We start from the raw sequence: 18,194 nt of genomic DNA, 5'->3' as shown, positions 1-18,194 counted from the left end.
TGGAACAGATCGAAGCCTCGAAGAGTAATTTTATGAAAATTGATCGATTCTACGCTGAAATTGAATTTGAAATGGAAAGAGAAATTCAGAGAAAAGTTCAGTGAGAAGTTTAGAGAGAGAGAGAGGGAAGTTCAAAAACCTGGAAAATAAAAAAAAAATTAAAAAAATACGTATATATATGGAAAGTAACCGCACGTGGCAGTTACCCAACTTCAAACACGCAAAGACTATAATACCCTGGTCCATAGCATGGACCAGGTTTATTATAGTGTAAATATATCAGCTTTGTGTAATATTATTTGGTGTGAATTATGGCCAAAACTTTCTTAGAGTCTAAAATATCACTTCTTCCACCTATTTTATAGGCTTGGCCCAATTGATATCTGACCCGGTCAATGACCTAGTTTACCCCCCCCCCCCCCCCCCCCCCTTGTCCAGGTTTAGTATGACTAAAGGTCACCTCTATTTCTAATGCTTAATTTCAATCGTTTGGTTTCAAATCCCCGTTGGAAAGTGGAGCTCCTATTGATTGGACGTCAACCTCCCTCAACAAAGGGATACCCGTTTTCAATACTAGTTATTACGTTATCCAATTTGTACAATATCATTGGATAATGTGGTTTGGGGGTTAAGGTAATTCAAATAAGAGAGTCGTCGTGTTAGGGGTAACCTTATTGCATGGTTTAAAGAATATTTATTTATGCAAGTGAACATGTACGAAAAGCTTTATCTAGGGTAAGGTATTCGATCTGTTATCAACCATATCTATTTTCCTATAATTTCCAAGAAGACGCTCATCTCTTTATATAAGCCAATAGGGGAGGTGCAGTTTAGTAACTACACTTTTCGTGTCCCCAAACAAAAAGACCAAAATACCCTACTTTTTTGTAGTTAATCGGTACTTGACTGAGCCTCTCTCCCCCCCCCCCCCCCTCTCACTTTTCTCTCTCCTCTCACCTCCGTTTCTAGGGGATCTCTCTCTCCTCTCACCCTAATTGGGCAGTCGTGCAACAGCCCCTCTCCTTCCTCCTTCCAATAAACCGTTATTCCTCCTCCTTCATGCTTTTTCCAACAACAGACCAGAATGGTGGCGATTTCTATGTATTAAAAGGATAATAAAATACTCAAAAATCGTCGATTTAATTTTAACTAGATGAAGCTGGAGATTAACAAAGCTTGCGATCTCAATTCCATATTTGTTCTTCCTCCTCACACCAGGTTTTTAACCTAAATTTCTCTCTTAAGCATTTGCTTAATTTTTCTGCAAATTTGTTTTTTCGATCTCTTGAAGCTTAATTTCTTCATTAATGGCTTTTTGTCGACGATAATTTGAAGGAGATCGAGTATGATGCATCAACCGAGGTCACAGCCGTCGCAACAGTTGTTCTCTCAAGGATTTTCGTTACAGAAGAATGGAGTTCTCTGACAAATCTCATATTGATTTTCTTTTCTTTTTCTGCGTTTAACGCTATTTCCGAAGGTGAATTAATTTTTCCATTTTTGTTTTGGTGTTAAATTGAGATTTATCTTGATTATCTTTCTGGGTTTGCTTTGATCTAATTTGTTTGGTTTGATTTGGATTATTTATTCGTATTTTGTTAATTTTGTTGGATTTTTGAGCACATTGATTGATTATAAGACCATATTTCCACGCGATGCTAATTTTTTATAAGAAACAATTAGAATCCTTATTTCTAATTAAAAGAAATCTTCAAGGAAATAATTATAATCCTTCCATGATTTCAGAATATGGGAGACTGGGTGGAGAAGATCGTGAAGGAAATGTGTCCTTCACCCAAGGTGCATTAAGTCTACTACCAAGGTTCAGACTAATTACGAACAATTAATTCAGTGAGATCAAGTGATCGGAACATGATTTCAGAATATGGGAGACTGGGTGGAGAAGATCGTGAAGGAAATGTGTCCTTCACCCAAGGTGCATTAAGTCTAATACCAAGGTTCAGACTAATTACGAACAATTTATTCAGTGAGATCAAGTGATCGGAACAGCTAGCTGGAGCAATGCTTCCGATCAGTGAGTTCTAATCTATATTAGGCTCACAGCTTACTCTTGACTGAACCTATAAGGTCACACCAATGGCATGTAACAGATCACCGGATTAAATGAATCGGAAATTCTTTTAATAGCTTTTCGGGAATCAGTTCGGAAAAAACATAATATACGATATGACGTTGGATCGGAATCGTATATCGTATCGCGAATATTCGTAAGTTGGGCGAAACGAATAATCGTAACGTACGAAGGTGATTCGCCATGTACGATACGATAAATAATAGCCGTAAGGCGTTCGTCGCGAATACAAGCCGCAACGGAGTTGTCGGCCCGTCGAGCCAAGCGCGCATGCGCGTAAGGCCCAACGAGCCAGCAAGTTCGCGTGCAGTAAGCAAGCCAGCCCGCGGCACAGCATGTGCGCGCAGTTGGGCAGCAGCGCAGCAAACGAGCAGCAAGGCCCGCGGCCCAGTGTTGTGTTGCTTGGCTGCCTCGTATGGGCATGCGTGAGTATGGGCATGTGGCCGGTTAAGGCCTTGTGCCTTGGCCGGTTACACATAATATAACCTAGGTTATATTCCACACTCCCAAGTAAGTTTTTCCAACCCTAAACCTAATTCAGAAATTACGTAGTTTCAGTTTTGCTCTCTACACAAAACTGTTCTTCCCAAAAGCAAACACTCTTGAATATTGTCTAAGCTACGATTATCAAGACAGATCTGAACGTGTCGGTGAACCAAATAGAGGAACGACGATTGGAGTTCTTTGTTCGTGTTCGTGAATCATAAACTCGGGAAAACACGCTTCGAATGTAAGTTTGCTTAATATGTGCTTTATACATGTTTCCTGTCTTTGGGGATTGTTCCGCACATGTTATATGTATTTAACTGTATTCCCCTACAGTGGTATCATGAGCCTTATGCATTTAAAGCACTTTTAGCATGATTATATGTTTTTGTATGTTGTCGAATTTTCCTATATTTTTCGTAATTTTTTCGAATGTTTCTGTATTATTGGATATATCGAATGAAGCAGTTCTGAATTCGGAAATTGTCAAAATTTCGATTTTTCTGACCCTAATCTGATTGAAAACGATTTTCAAAGATCAACTCATGAGAACATAATTGCAAAAACAGGCCTCGGAGTATGAGTTTTTGGGCGTTTTTGTTAATTAACGAATTAACATTAACAAATTCGGAAAGTTTTTCAATTAATTGGTCGACCTAAACTACTCGGAATTGATTGAAATTTTTCCCTACTGTTCTTGGGTATATTTAAAATTATGGTAAAATTTTCGGCCATAAATGTTAAGTATAAACCCTAATTTCACTTTCCCCAAATTTGTAATTTTTAGATCGCTAATTAATTTTTTAAAATAATTTAGATCTGGAAATTCGGTTAATTAGGAAAGGGAATATAATTTCATATTAAGTGGCAGATTTTAAAAATTATTGGATTAAAATTTTGATTAGATTCGTTAATTTTAATCATCACTTAAACCAAATTGGTAAAAATCTGCATTTTGAATGTTTAGAACGATTTAAAATTTTAGATTCGATTATAAAAAATTGTTCAAATTTTTGTTGACATTGTTCGTTCGTTAAATTTGAATATGATTAGCCTAGATTTAATAAATTTTGCAAAATTGGATTGTTGTAAAAATTAATTAAGTCGTAAACTTGTTATTTTTCGAATATAAAAACGGTTAATTTTGTGAAAAATAACTAATGCAAATATGTTCGTGAAATTGATTTTTTTTTTAATTAGTTGGTTCGTATAGCACGAACCAAAGGCACGAACAAGGGTGTGCGGTGCGTGTGGCTCGTCGTAGCCCATGCGCGCTGCCTCCCCGCAGCACAGGTGCAACAACGCGGGCAACAGCAAGCGAGCTGCGTGCCGCGTGCGCTGGCCGAGAGAGCGAGCAAGGAAGGCAAGCCTTGGCTTGCGAGCAAGTAAGGGGCAAGGCTGCCTTTGTGGGGGAATACAGTTAAACATACATAACATGTGCGGAACAATCCCCAAAGCCAGGAAACATGTATAAAGCACAGCTCAAGCAATACTTACATTCGAAGCGTATTTCCCGAGTAATGTATCAACGAACACGAACAAAGAACTCCACTTGTCGTTCCTCTACTTAGTTCCCCGACACGTTCAGATCCGTCTTGATAATCGTAGCTTAGACAACCACTCAAGAGTTTTTACTTTTCGGGAAGAACAGTTAGGATTAGGATTAGGGTTGGAAAAACTGAATTAGGATTAGGGTTGGAAAAACTGAATTAGGATTAGGGTTGGAAAAACTGAATTAGAATTAGGATTAGGGTTGGAAAAACTGAATTAGCAGGTTGCCATTTAAAAGGGTTTGTTAAAAGATGATGGGTACAAAAGGTTTGTCCATCTAGGAATACCTCAAAGGTGGGACCGTTAATGAATTACCGGGCAAAGGTTGGATTATTAGAATTTAATTTTTCAATATTATATTAATAAAATATTTTGTGTTAATAGTAATAAAATAATTCATATTAATACCATAGGTTAATTTTTTTCATTTTTTTTCATTTTGTTCATTAATATCTATACTCCCTATAATATTTATTTTCCTTTTCCCGGTATATTTTCCACGTCGGATATGTATATACCATATAGAGATTATAAATAATATGTCCAACTCAGAACTGGCAATATCATACATTGAATAAAACCGATATGTCCAAATTAGAATATTAATACAATGTTTAATGTTAATATTATATTAATAAAATATTTTGTGTTAATATTAATAAAATAATTCATATTAATACCATAGGTTAATTTTTTTTGTTTTTTTTCATTTTGTTCATTAATATGTATATTTTCCACGTCGGATGAGATTATGCTTCTAGGGACTAGTGATGAAGAAATAGAAGGTCAGAAAATGAGGAGGCAGAAAGTGAGGGGCAATCAAGATGCTTCAAAAACAGCATTAAAGTGGGGCATAAGAAGCCAACGTGGATCCAATAGAGTCCTCTACAACCTTATCTTCCCTCATAATCTAATCTTTACATGATCCAAGTCTGATATCAAAACTATCTCCTCCTAATTTCTTCATCACATAACTTTTCTCACTCACACCCACAAAATTTCCTAAAGAGCAACAAAAAACAGAAAGGGAGTGTGTAATAAGTGACCTAGAAAATGGCATCTACTGCATGCTTCTTACATCACCATGCAGCCATCTCCAGCCCAGCTGCTGGTAGAGGCTCGGCCGCACAGCGATACCAGGCCGTAAGCATCAAGCCTAATCAGATCGTCTGCAAAGCTCAAAAGCAGGATGATAATGAGGCCAATGTTCTTAACAGTGGCGTCTCGAGGCGATTGGCCCTTACTGTTCTCATTGGTGCTGCTGCTGTTGGCTCTAAGGTTTCCCCTGCAGATGCAGCCTATGGAGAAGCTGGTAATTTTCAATAACAACTATAGTTGACACTTGAAGAGTCTCTTTCAATTACTATCTCCGTTTCAAAATGATTTTTACCGTTAATATTTGCACAAATATTAAGACTCCCTTAATAGGAAGAGGGTGCAAAAAAGCAAAAAAAGTGGTTGAATATAATATACGGACAAAGTAAGAAAATTTGAGTGGAAAGTTAAAAATGTGACGGGGTAAGAAGGGTAAGATAGTAAATTTTCATGTCAAAAAATAGTATAAAGAACATTGTAAAACGGGTTACAACAGAAAGTGTAAAGATCAATTTTGAAACAGAAGTAGTACATAGAGAGTATCAGACTAATGGTGTTATACTGCCATCAATCTTATCATGAGATGAACTTTTCTTACACAGATCCATCCATGATTTGCATGTATCAGACTAATGGTATTCATTCATATAGAAGGTTTCTACTGTATATGCACAACTAAAACACAAAATTGGTTGCAGTTTTCAGAAAAGCTGCCACTTAAAATGACATTGTACCAAACAAGAATTACAAAATTAAAGGGCTTGGTGGTTAGTCTCATTAATCAAGAATGACTATTAGAGTAAGAAGCTTTGATTCAGGAAAAAGTGCATCAGTAATTCTTAGTTCAAACAGAATACTAGATCTAATTCTTCACACCAAATGTAAGGCAACAGTACAGTCTGCAGAGTACTGAATTAATAGTAATTTTGGATTGCAGCTAATGTATTCGGGAAGCCAAAGAAAAACACCGAATTCATGCCCTACAACGGAGATGGATTCAAGTTGTTGGTACCTTCAAAATGGAACCCAAGCAAAGAGAAAGAGTTCCCTGGTCAAGTTTTGAGGTACGAGGACAACTTTGATGCCACCAGCAATTTATCTGTCCTGGTTCAACCCACTGACAAGAAATCCATCACAGACTTCGGTTCCCCTGAAGATTTCCTCTCCCAAGTAATACCACTTTCCTGCAACATCAAATTACTCTCTCCTTTTTCCACACCATTTCTCCATCTCTCTACCCGATTCTGAAAGGAACTAAATGTGTGCTTTTTTGTTACTACTACAGGTGGATTACTTGTTGGGTAAACAAGCCTACTTTGGAAAGACTGATTCTGAGGTAATCCTTTATCAATGCAGACTACAGCTTTGTTTATATCATTTATTTCCTAAGTTTCTTGATGGTGTGTTCTTAGTACATATTAATCAAGTCCTAATTTTCATGAAAGTTTCTCCAAGCAAAGCAGAAAATTGAGAACATTATAAAACATCTTATTTTCCCCAGATAACAAGTTCAATGACAAGGCTTAAACTATAAAAAAATATTTCCCAACATACATTTAACTCAGAAAACGATTTTGATTGCTTTCTGAATTCCATGCTAGTTTTTCGTGGACCAAAACAAACTATCAAATAGGACAAACCACATAGAAATTAAGTTTTATTTTGTAATCACTAATCACCAGCCACATAATAATAATAGAAAGGAACCCTAATTCTAAGCACTGTTTGGTAAATTTTGTGGGCAGGGTGGTTTCGATTCGGGTGTTGTTGCAAGTGCAAACGTCCTTGAAAGCAGCACCCCAGTAGTTGATGGGAAGCAATACTACAGCATTACTGTGCTAACAAGAACAGCAGATGGTGATGAGGGTGGAAAACACCAAGTAATTGCAGCGACTGTCAAGGACGGTAAGCTTTACATCTGCAAGGCTCAAGCTGGAGACAAGAGATGGTTCAAGGGTGCTAAGAAGTTTGTCGAGAGTGCTACCAGTTCTTTCAGTGTTGCTTAAATGATGTAACTGCTTCACACATTTCTGTTGTAAATCAACTTCTCTACTTATTTTCGGCTTTCTAGTTTTATGCCTAGGGAGAAGGTTCTATATCTAAACCACCGGATTTTATAATTGCAAATAGCATATAATACCATCTCCTCTCTTAGACCCCCCACATTCAGTAGCCGTCATCCCAACTTTCTGGAATCATGTTCTTTACTCGTTACACTTTCCTTTATCTCAGAACTACACCTGTGATTTTACGATATGCTTTGACCTTAACATAAAGTTATCTGACTCGACCAAAAAATTATAAGTAGAGAACTAGAAACCAATACTGATCAAGTATCATAATAATTTCTATGAAACTTGAATTGACCCGAAACTGGATCGTATACTTCGTTATTTTTGTTTTAAACCAACTTGAATTCGGTAAAAACCAAGAAATTACAGCTATAATGACTATTCTTAGAAGTTCAAGTTCAACATCAATTACATCATCATTATCGTCTCATGCAATCACCTCCAACGCGACAACAGAAATCGTGAACATTCCGATTAACAAGAAACACAGTTCCTAGTTTTCTTATACATCCAAATAGGCGACAACAGAAATCGCGAACATTCCGAGTGACAAGAAACACAGTTCCTAGTTCTCTTATACATCCAAATAGGCAAACAAAGATGCGGAGTTCCTGCAAATAATTGGAACAGTCTCGCATTCAGAAAAAGCTACGGAGTTCCTACAATCAATCCATCTGGAAAAAAAAACTCTACACAAAGAAGAGATAATGAACACATCTGAATATCTGATCCTAGACCCCATTTTTGCAACAAGTATCAGCTCTTTTCTGTTTCTCTATTTTTTTTTATTAAACAAAAACAATTGTGGTTCAGAGATGCTCAATATTGGATTAAAGAATTTGTGTAATTTAGAACTTCCTACAAGCATTTGTGTTCAATGTTCAGCACCCATATTTGAGGTAGATTTTTCTACATCTAAAAGAATTAATCAGCACATCAAGGGAGTAAGAGAATTCATAATACAAAAGGAATCAGACACCAAACCAATTATCATGAAAAAAAACATAATCCTCATTTTATCACCATAAATATTCACTTGAGACGAGTCAAAGGGAAATTTACAAAAATGCAATGGGATAGAAATGAATCCAGAGATCACATGCCTCATTTTTTCAGTGGCTCTGTGGGGAAACTTTCATAATTTTCCATTGCATTGATGGGTGCCATTGCTCTGATAAACCCTACGCTTCATATTTGCTCCATTCAAGCCCCATATCCGTATAGTACGATCATCACTGGCTGTTGCTAACATGTGATGGTCCACCGGATTCCAGCTCACACAGTTGATAACTCCTGAGTGACCTGGTAATGTTTCTACAAGTTTTCCTGAGCTCCGATGCCAAATAAAAACCTACAGATACATGAATAGTATTACTATCGTCTGTTTATCTGATCAAACAGTAAATAGAAATACAAAATGCAGCGACTCCTAATTTGTATTTGTGTACTAGTACCCATTAGAACGGTTTTTTTCTTCAACCACAGGTCAAGATAGGACTGAATGACCCACGAAAAGGGAAACTCCACAAAGGGGGCAATCATATAATGTACTTTAATAACTAAGTTCAATTTGAGTAAAATGACAAAAGAGAAAGCACACCTGCGAATCCTCACTCCCACTGGCTATGAAAGACTGCTCTAGCCCACCAAAGCAAGACCTTACAACAAACCTGGACCGTTTATGGCCTTTGTACCTGGCTACGAGCTTCACATCACCATCTATATTCCAGAGATGGATTTCTTGGTTAAGAAGATCAACCAATAGAAACTTCCCATCATTTGAGAGGGAGAATGAAGTTATTGCTTGGTCCTCCTCAATAAACTTTTCTAATTTAGTCTCTCTGTCCAGGAGTAGAATTGCCGCTTCTCTGCATATGCTTATGATATGTTTTCCGTCACGAGTTATTTCCAGGTCCGAAATTTTAAGTGTCCGTTGTCCCTTCCAACACTCTAGCTCTTTCCCATTCAGATCCCACATGCCTATGCTTTTATCCGAAAAGCCAGCAAAAACAAACTCCCCATCGGGAGACCATGCACAGGAGACAGCAGGAATACCAGCCTTCTCATAAACTTGAAGACATTCACCAGATAAAACATCCCACCGTCGTACCATCTCCTCTGCCCCACAGGTGAGTATCTGCTGATCATCTGGGCTCCACAAAACTTGAGAAACTGCTCTTTGGTGGCCACATAATCGATGCTTAAGAGAAACTTCACCATTCAAGCTGACCTACATCAAGTAATAATAACTGCTTAAGTTAAACAGGAGAATGAACGTGGGGACAGGTATACTCGGCATCATTTAAGTGTCAGACATTCCAAGGTACCTTCAGAAACGAGGACCCTATCCTAAAATTGGCCACGAGTTTGGGACTGTGGGTTACCGCATTGATGAAACAAGTTCCTGATTGGTGTTTTGACATTATGGATAAGCATACATACGTTTAAGTTTGACTTGTTTGCTAGTTTATTTTATAATTCTTTATCTCAAACCGATTTTCTCTTTGCTTTCCCAGTTCCCCACCATTTATGTAGTTTTTTCTAAATTATATAATGACCAAGATAATAGGGATCGGAGTGAAATTGGAATGTCAGGTAACGATTATATACCCTTGTCAAAGTGTCTAGTATACCCTTGAAATTGGGCAAGGATTCTATACCCTTGTCAAACTGGAATGACATAGTCACATAGGTTATATAGAAGAGACGAAGTTAACAACTTAACACAGATAACAATACTTGTACCTAAGCTGCAAATCCATTAGGCAGCAACATGCAAACTTGTGACTAGAAAAACCACATATAATATGTTTTGGCAATGTTTTCAAGTATGTAACTATATATGCATTTTATCATACAACTTGGGATGTAAAAATACTTAATATAGGCCTCCCCTCAGTCAAGGCAGATGCCCCCTAACTAGTCAAGACTAGGATCCATGATTTAACCTCTCAAGGTGGTTTCGAGCGTAAGCCACTAAGCACATAGGTAAGAAAACTCGGAATTTTTTTTTAAAAAAAAGTTAAGAAAACTCGGCAATGTTAATGCTTAAGTTTATAAACATGACCTCGTTATCAATTTTAACGTAAGGATTTTTAAGTTAAAAATATAAAGGAAAATTGACACCACCAGTACCAACTATTGTCGGTCTTCTTTAAAAGGTCTCAACTTTTGATTAATTCTGGGCGGACCAGCTTTGGGGGGGGGGGGGGGTCTTAACTTTCACTGGACTTCGTAACTTACAACCGGTTAATTTTTTCTTTTGTATTTCTTTCATGCCCACGTGGCACAATATCATTAGTAGTTTTATTGTTGAACGTAAATGCAAACAGAAGAAAATATTAATTTAAAAAATTATTCTTGTAAAAACTAAATTATTTTAAAATTCCGAACGGGGGATTGATTTTTTAAAATTCCAGCAAGGGGATGAATTTTATTTTATTTTGAGTTTGGACCGGGTGTTTAAGTCTTTTTAATCTCGATCGGGGTTTATTAATATATTTTTCATTTCTGATAGAGGATTAAATATTTTATTTCAGGTCAAGGGCTTATGAATTTGAGTCTTTTGAATTTGACCGAGTGCTTAATTAAATTTATAACTTCATCCAGGAGCTTCTTTTTGCCCCAAAAGCGGGGCTTAATTTTTCTTATTTTTATAATTTTTTTAAAAAATAAAATAAACGACCAACATAAACCTAACACGTTTGTTTGGGCTCGTTTAAAGTTAAGACCCCCAAAGTCGAGAACGCCTGGATTAATCAAAAGTTGAGACCTTCTAAAGAAGACCACCCATAGCTGGACTGGTAGCATCAATTTTTCCAATTATAAATGGTAATAATAAGCTGCTCTCAACTGTTATAAACACCCCCAAGTCCAACCCCCCAAAAATTATATTTAAAGAAGGAAACTGCAGAAAGTCAATTTTTGAGCCCCAACAAAAAGGAAAAAAACACTTCCTAAACAGTGAAGACCTCTTCTCAACAACTAAATAGCCTACACAACCTTTTTCTTAAAAGAAAACTGATGCTACTGTCTATCTGCTAACTGCTAATAACACTATGCAAAACTTCTGTTCAGACACCAAGCTACCTATTCATAATCAATTAGCAAAAGAAACCAAGCCTGCTTTAACAATTTTTCGTACATGTGAAGGTTCTGACTGATGTGCCTAGTTTCCCATTCAAAAAGCTTACCATGCTCAAACATCCACATATTCCGAACCATAATTATGAGCATTCCCACAATATCTTCATAAAACATCTCACAGATTTCCCACTTCTAATTATATTTGATTCCCTGGTAAGCAACTGTCTGACACCATTCTCACTAAACATCTTACGACTTGGCTAAAATTCGCTTTACCTGTAAGACTCTTTTCCTCTAAGACAGAGAAGAATCATGTTTCCAAGAAATAGTAACTCTAGTACTTCGTATGTTTTAAAAGGTTCCCTCTGATTAGAAGTTGAAGTAATGATGGGCTTAAAAAGAAAAGAAAAGTTTGTGGTAGGTGGTAAGAACACCAATGGTTCTCCTTGATTTAACTTTACAAGGTCGACACAGAAGGGGTATTTTTGTATTCCTTCCTCTGCTCACCCAACCTCTTTACTGAGAAGCATTATAGCAACTTACAAAGTCAAATGCAAACCAAGTTGGATCCTTTGACTATCTGATACCTAACCCTTGCTCAGAAGAGTAAAGAATGAGAAAAGGGAGAGCGAAAGCTTACCTCCCATATTATAGCTGAACGATCATTTGATGCTGATGCTAAATATTTTCCTTTATGAGAAAATTGCAAGAACCACACTTCGTCTTGGTGCCCTTCTAAAATCTGCTCATGCATCAGTAAGACAGGAACCATAAATTTCAGGAGACCACAACAATGAATAAAGAAGGTACTTCAACCGTCACATCCAAGTGAGAAATCAGAAGAACAACTGAATGTCAATCTCTCCAATTAATTAAAGAGACGAACGGACCACAGGCAGGCAAGAAGATAGGAATTAAAAGCCACGAGCAGACTAGTGATATATTCAGAAATTAAAAGAAGACACCGATTAGAAATTATGGACACAAAAGACGACGCATAGATAGGTTACAAAAGCATGCTATCCACTATTTAAAAAGACAAAATTTATCTGAACTTTCCTAATACATTAGGATCATTTTTCAACAGACATTGTTGATGTTTTAATTTAACAGCAATTTTCAGTGTGTAAATTAATTAAATAGTGACGTAACCTAATAGGTAGTTAGGTTGTTAAAAAATACCCTTAGGTTATAACAAATGTTAAATTAATATAAGCATAGATTATGGTAATTAAAGCATTCTACCCTTTTGATGTTTGAAATTTGCATACAGCTTTGTTTAACAAGGGGGAGTTACATTATAAGCCAAAATTGATTATGAACCAATCAACCAGATGTGTAGAATTACATTTGAATTGGGAGCACAAGGGAGGAGAGAACATAAAGGACATGTACTTTCTGTCAAAACAATCATACCTCAAGCTTCATGAGAACAACGCTGTCTTTGAATATCAGAAATACAATTGTCATCCTCTATAAAATGCATCACAGTATTCAAACTTCATCTATATTTAAATGTGAACAAAAAACTTAAATATCGTTACAATCAGTACGTAAATTACAACAATCCATTGTTCAATATAATCAACTTCAACCTGACGTCTTCACCTCTCGTTTTCCTATGAGTAGCATCTGAAACTCTGAGTCAAAACTGCCTTAAAACAAACTAGCTTCAGCGCTAGATCTCTAAACCTCTCCAAGTAGGAAATGACCCAGAGTTCAACACTAATTTCACCACATAGATATACAGAAGTACCAACTTACCAAAGACTCAACGAATGACTAGGGCACACAAAGTTGTATACAATCGAACAATAGTCTCCAAAATTGTATGTGAATGCATTCTTTCCTCTAACGAGCAACGTCAAATGTGTGATAGTAATATTACAATATAGGAATACGGAGTATAAATTAAGAAGGGAAGTAAACGAAAAAGCAAAAATATGATGAATGCAAAGATTACATCACTCACACAAGCATACCAGGTAGCAGAGATTATGTGATAGCTGTGCTACTTTTTAAGCTTGAAAGATTCAGAAGGTGTTAATAAGAAGAGAGAACTTGTCCAGAAAACGAGGTCTGCTACATAATAAGAACGTAGCTCAGTTGTCCATGATGCCAGCCGAATTTGAAAAGAAATTGAAGATTTGAAGGAGATTTACTAGTGGATGCCAGAAAAGACACAGCACATCACAGCTACGACCAGATTAGAACTTAGAAGGGAATGGAATGGAAGAAAAGGGTAAACAAAAGCCAACACATGAGCAGATGGAGAAGGCCATTAAAGGAAATCCAACTACAAGCAGATAAATGATGGTTAGTGAGGCCATTGAGTTCAAAAAAGGTCAAAGGCACTCAATACTATCATGTACATAAGCTTAGAGATAAAACTCATGTGATCCCCTAATCGGTAAGAATAAGTTCCTATTTCTGATGGATTGAGATGCTTAGCGAAAAGGTGTATGAAAATTGATGAATCAGATTTGGTGAGAGTACTGATTGAAGGGGACGTAAAAATGACAATTTCATCAAGTAAATTTACATGAATCATTAATGAGCTAGGTAGGATTACTGTGAGTCCTCTAAATTTCAGGTTGTCTGTTATCACTTTGCAATTAAAGCACTGCTCCTACAAAGAATATTACCAGAATTTGACAATCATTTTGGTGAAGCATCTCATAGGTAGGATTACTGTGAGTCCACTTTTATATTAGTAGGCATGTCTAAGACAAGTTGAATTCTCTAGTGGGTAACAGCTTTGTGGTGATAGCTAAAGAAGAAAGAGAACAAAATTGCTTGCAAGAACAATAATGATGAAAATCCTACACATTTTAAAGAACCTTGATATTTGCACACAAAATTTATAGTGGACAAAAAAGACTGGCAACGATTATGAAACTAGATCGGCTTTTATGCTTCCGAGAATCAGACAGGTGATCATACATTTTTAAAGCATAAAGCATATACTAACCTGCAAAGTACGACTTGGAATATTGTCTCTTCCACAGTGATGGTCAGCATACAATGACATCTCCCAGTCGGAAGAGTTGTGATATATGCAAGTCCCACGCTGCAAATTCAAGGCCTGTTCTACTAGATGTTCCAGCCTTCTAGCAGGTACCATTAATGATGGAGGAAGCAACTTTTGCAATTCGTGAAGAACTTCAGGACGCAATTTTGCTTTCGGCAAGTCTTTGTGAGCAAATCCATTCTCACTCGGTGGGTGATAAAGAATACAAGAAGAAAGCTCATGTAATCTACTTGTCTTGATACGTAGAGGTGAAATTTCAGTCCTCAGTGTCTTTAACGCATCCATTGTCTTTCCATCAGCTAAAAGCTCTAAAAACTTCTGCTCCAAGATCAAAAACTTGGCTGATTTAATGGCAGTTTCGTCCTCTAAACCAATGCTTTGTAAAACCGAGGCACTTTCATCCCACCTCCCATCAAGAACATGTTGCATAAGTAAGTTCACTGCAGCAGAGTGCAACGGTATACCGGATTCTTCCTCAAGGGACACACCAGTACGTTCATAACCAAGAGCATATAAAGCACCAGCTATAAGTCGAACAAATTCTAGCTTTTTTATCACCCCTCTTGAACCAATCACCTCCTCTTCCCCTTGGCATTCTATAGGTCGGGCCATCAAATCCCTCAAAGAGCCAGCAACTATGGGTTCTTCAGCTCTTAAGTCACTTGAAAGACTGCTTGATGCTGCAGAAGATAATCTCAGCCGCTTTGAGGGTGGTTGGCCATCCTCTACACCTCCCATGAAAAGCACAAATCAGCCCATACATATGCCTAAAGGGCAACCTTTATTGATCAAAAGTTGCTGTAATCCCTGCATAACACACCATCTTTGGACAGTTACCAAAAGAATCAGAAATCATTGGTATCTCTTCCTCCTCCCCACGAAAGAACAGAAGAACAAAGTAAACTTGAGGGAAAACAGGTCAGTGTGGCAAAGTTTATCACACATTTATTACTGCATTAAAGCAGAATAAGTCACAGTCATCACTGAAAATTCACACATGAAGCTGCCTCTTCTAACAGCAACAACACATTACCAAATCTTTCGCGAAGGAAAACCAAGATAATCAAGAAATTGATCAAATCACTGAAGCTCCAACAAAACATCCTACGACAACACTGGAGAGACAAAGAAAAATGGAATACAAGGTCCATATAGCACATTTCATTAACTTCTTCACAACATTTAGCACTCTCGTATGGCTTCTTCAGAGGTGTGCTCAACTATACTATAAACTTAATAAAAAGGCTTAATGGAATGCAACAATAAGTGCCACACATCACCAAATTTTAAAATGGAATTGAATTAACTGGGCTTAAGTAATTAATAGAAAGAAAGTGCTCATAATAACTGAAATATAAAACTAAACAATAAAGCAAAGGGGCAAACTTTTAATCCCAGAAATGCTTTCATCTCTTCCCATCCCACCACCATCCTCTAACTGTATAACCAAACCAATTAAACCCCGACTTAAGCTTCACCTCAAGTAAATAAGTTTGTGATCGAGTAAATAAGCTTCATCTCCCCTCGATTTTACCTATTTTATTCCCTGTTCTCTTCTAGATTCAGTATGGGTGATATTCCTGTGCTATACTATATAATTCGCAACAGAGAATTGAATAATACTCACAAAAGCTCCTATAAGGAACTATTATAACCAGCCAAATAAGACCATGATTAACAAATGACAATTACTATGTAAACCAATTTCATATACCCAACAACAACAACAACAACAACAAAACTTATTTTTACTTTTCTTTTCAAGATGACGAAATTATACCTAAGAAAAAAACTTAAATTCATGTCATCATGTTAATTGTTAATCAATCAGTTATCAGTTGTAAAGAACACGCTATGAAGAACCCTAATCCGGGAATTAATTTGTCGCATCAAAACCAAAATCGGAAATACTAACCCGCAATAAATCAATCGATTTCGCCCAAAATTAATCCTCAACAAATTAACCGCCGAAATCAATCCAAGAACCACCTAATCATCGAAATCAATAGAATGAGGGATCAGACAAATTCAAGAAACAATCGGCAACATTGTTTTGAGAACTTGGGAGATTTTAGTTCTGATCATCATAAATAAAATATAAAAGAAAAGGGGCAAACAACAAACCTTGGAAGAAGCAGAGAGAGAGAGAGAGAGAGAGAAAGAGAAAGAGAGAGAGAGAGAGGACACGACAGTAGAGAAGATGAGGGTTAGTTTTGCATTCCAAATACTGATGCTACTATTTTCTGGGCTTCAAATCCAAAACTAAAATGCATTTTCATTTGTTAAAATGGATATATTAGCGTAAAATAATCATCGTCATTACCGTCACTAGGAAATTAGCACCGAACTATAACCGACCTTGGATCGATGATCCAAATACGGCTACACGACTCTACTCGCACAATCGAGGTTCTGTTTTTTCATCTAACTGGTTTTTGGGCTTGTTCGTCATGTTGTTTTAAGTATGTGTTAGAAGGTGTTTAAACCAATTGACATTAATTAAAACTTTAACATATGAAATCTTGTCTTTTTAATCATTACATTTGTCTGCTTATATTCATCTTCCCTGAAAAAATAGATCCACTTGAAATCACTTATTACCACCAATAACATATCATTTATACAAAGACCAAACAAATTTGCAACTGTTACAGTTTACGACTATACTCATGTTATCCAATTAAGGGAAAGACCTACCAAAGTCTAACTATTGAACTATACTGACAAAACTTTCCTTATAGGAGAACTAAAACTATTTGTAAGTTCCCCTAACAACAAAAATATAAAAATAAAACCCACCTAAAAGTCTCAAAATGTCGATGACGATTTACCCACCTTTAATCATTTGCATGGAAACCGTACATTATAAGATTATCCTTCTCTGCAAATTGAATTGCAACTAATTAAGCAAGAAAAATAAACAACATAATTCCAACGTACTTAAGAAATCAAGAACAACGTGCTTAGAGAGAGATAGAGGGGGGAGGTGGTATTACAGCTTGAATTGCATGCATGAAAATAAACAATAGAAATGTTGAATTAAAGCACCCTATAATCTCCTACCGTTTCAAAACGGATCAGTCAAAAAGTCTATTAATGAGGTTAAATTTTGAAGTAATGCTATAGGAGAAGGGGAGAAGATTTGGGGATTGAAATTAAATTGACATTGAAAATAATTAAGCTTGGAGAGTTAATGGGAAAGTGAAGAATGGGGAAGATGAAGTAGAGGACGGTAGTTTAGACATAATAAAGTTGAGTATCGATCCTAATTTTTGGTAATCCCTCTGTCCCGTTTTTGTAGTCCTAATTTTATTTTAAGCGTCCCAAAATTATAATCATGTTTCTATTTCTGGCCATTAAGTTTTCAACTTTCCCATGTACTATATTAATTAAAAATGCACTGAAAACCCAACACAACTTCTCCATGTACTATATTCCTTTATCCATGTATTATACTTCACTTTCTCATACAAATCAATTATCATTCTAAATTTCCGTGTACTATATTACACTTTTCTTAAAATGCCACGCTATTCGTCGCCCGCTTTTACGCATGTCGCCCGCTTTTTTAATGGTGAAAACCCGATATTACCCTTATACACCACACCACACCCCACCCCCCCACCTCCAAACTCCACCCCAACTCATACACCACTTTCTCTTTCCATAATATCTCCACCTCTTTCCCACCGGCGCCACCACTGTAGGCACCCACCACCGTCATCCACCACTTCCACCAACCAACGTCGGCGCACCACCATGAACGAGTTTGAAAAGGGTC

At 36.8% G+C, this 18,194-nt stretch overlaps 2 protein-coding genes across 4 annotated transcripts; one reads left to right on the top strand and one right to left on the bottom strand.

The window, feature by feature from the left end:
- The first annotated feature begins 4,984 nt into the window (after nt 1–4,984).
- On the top strand, nt 4,985–7,493 carry LOC110783572 (oxygen-evolving enhancer protein 2, chloroplastic-like). The gene is made up of 4 exons (NM_001426354.1): nt 4,985–5,441; nt 6,162–6,394; nt 6,510–6,560; nt 6,970–7,493. Exons 1-4 carry the CDS (start codon nt 5,183–5,185, stop codon nt 7,228–7,230), a joined length of 804 nt encoding a protein of 267 aa, NP_001413283.1. The 5' UTR covers nt 4,985–5,182; the 3' UTR covers nt 7,231–7,493.
- Nucleotides 7,494–7,558: 65 nt separating this feature from the next.
- Nucleotides 7,559–16,729, bottom strand: LOC110783570 (WD repeat-containing protein 26 homolog). Of its 3 annotated transcripts, XM_021987923.2 has the most exons (7): nt 16,538–16,692; nt 16,329–16,402; nt 14,354–15,220; nt 12,023–12,124; nt 8,897–9,526; nt 8,400–8,647; nt 7,559–7,907 (listed from the first exon to the last, which is right to left on the bottom strand). In XM_021987923.2, exons 3-6 carry the CDS (start codon nt 15,149–15,151, stop codon nt 8,432–8,434), a joined length of 1,746 nt encoding a protein of 581 aa, XP_021843615.1. In that variant the 5' UTR covers nt 15,152–15,220; nt 16,329–16,402; nt 16,538–16,692; the 3' UTR covers nt 7,559–7,907; nt 8,400–8,431. The 3 variants fall into 3 exon arrangements, with proteins under 3 accessions (XP_021843615.1, XP_021843614.1, XP_021843616.1); XM_021987922.2 differs by lacking the exon at nt 7,559–7,907 and having other exon boundaries at nt 8,268–8,647; nt 16,538–16,729; XM_021987924.2 differs by lacking the exon at nt 7,559–7,907 and having other exon boundaries at nt 8,268–8,647; nt 14,354–15,236.
- Nucleotides 16,730–18,194: the final 1,465 nt, after the last annotated feature.

This window comes from Spinacia oleracea, chromosome 3 (assembly GCF_020520425.1).
Source record: "Spinacia oleracea cultivar Varoflay chromosome 3, BTI_SOV_V1, whole genome shotgun sequence".
Lineage (NCBI taxonomy): Eukaryota > Viridiplantae > Streptophyta > Magnoliopsida > Caryophyllales > Amaranthaceae > Spinacia > Spinacia oleracea.
The sequence above is the reverse complement of the archived record's forward strand: the minus strand, read 5'-3'. Positions and strand labels throughout refer to the sequence as shown.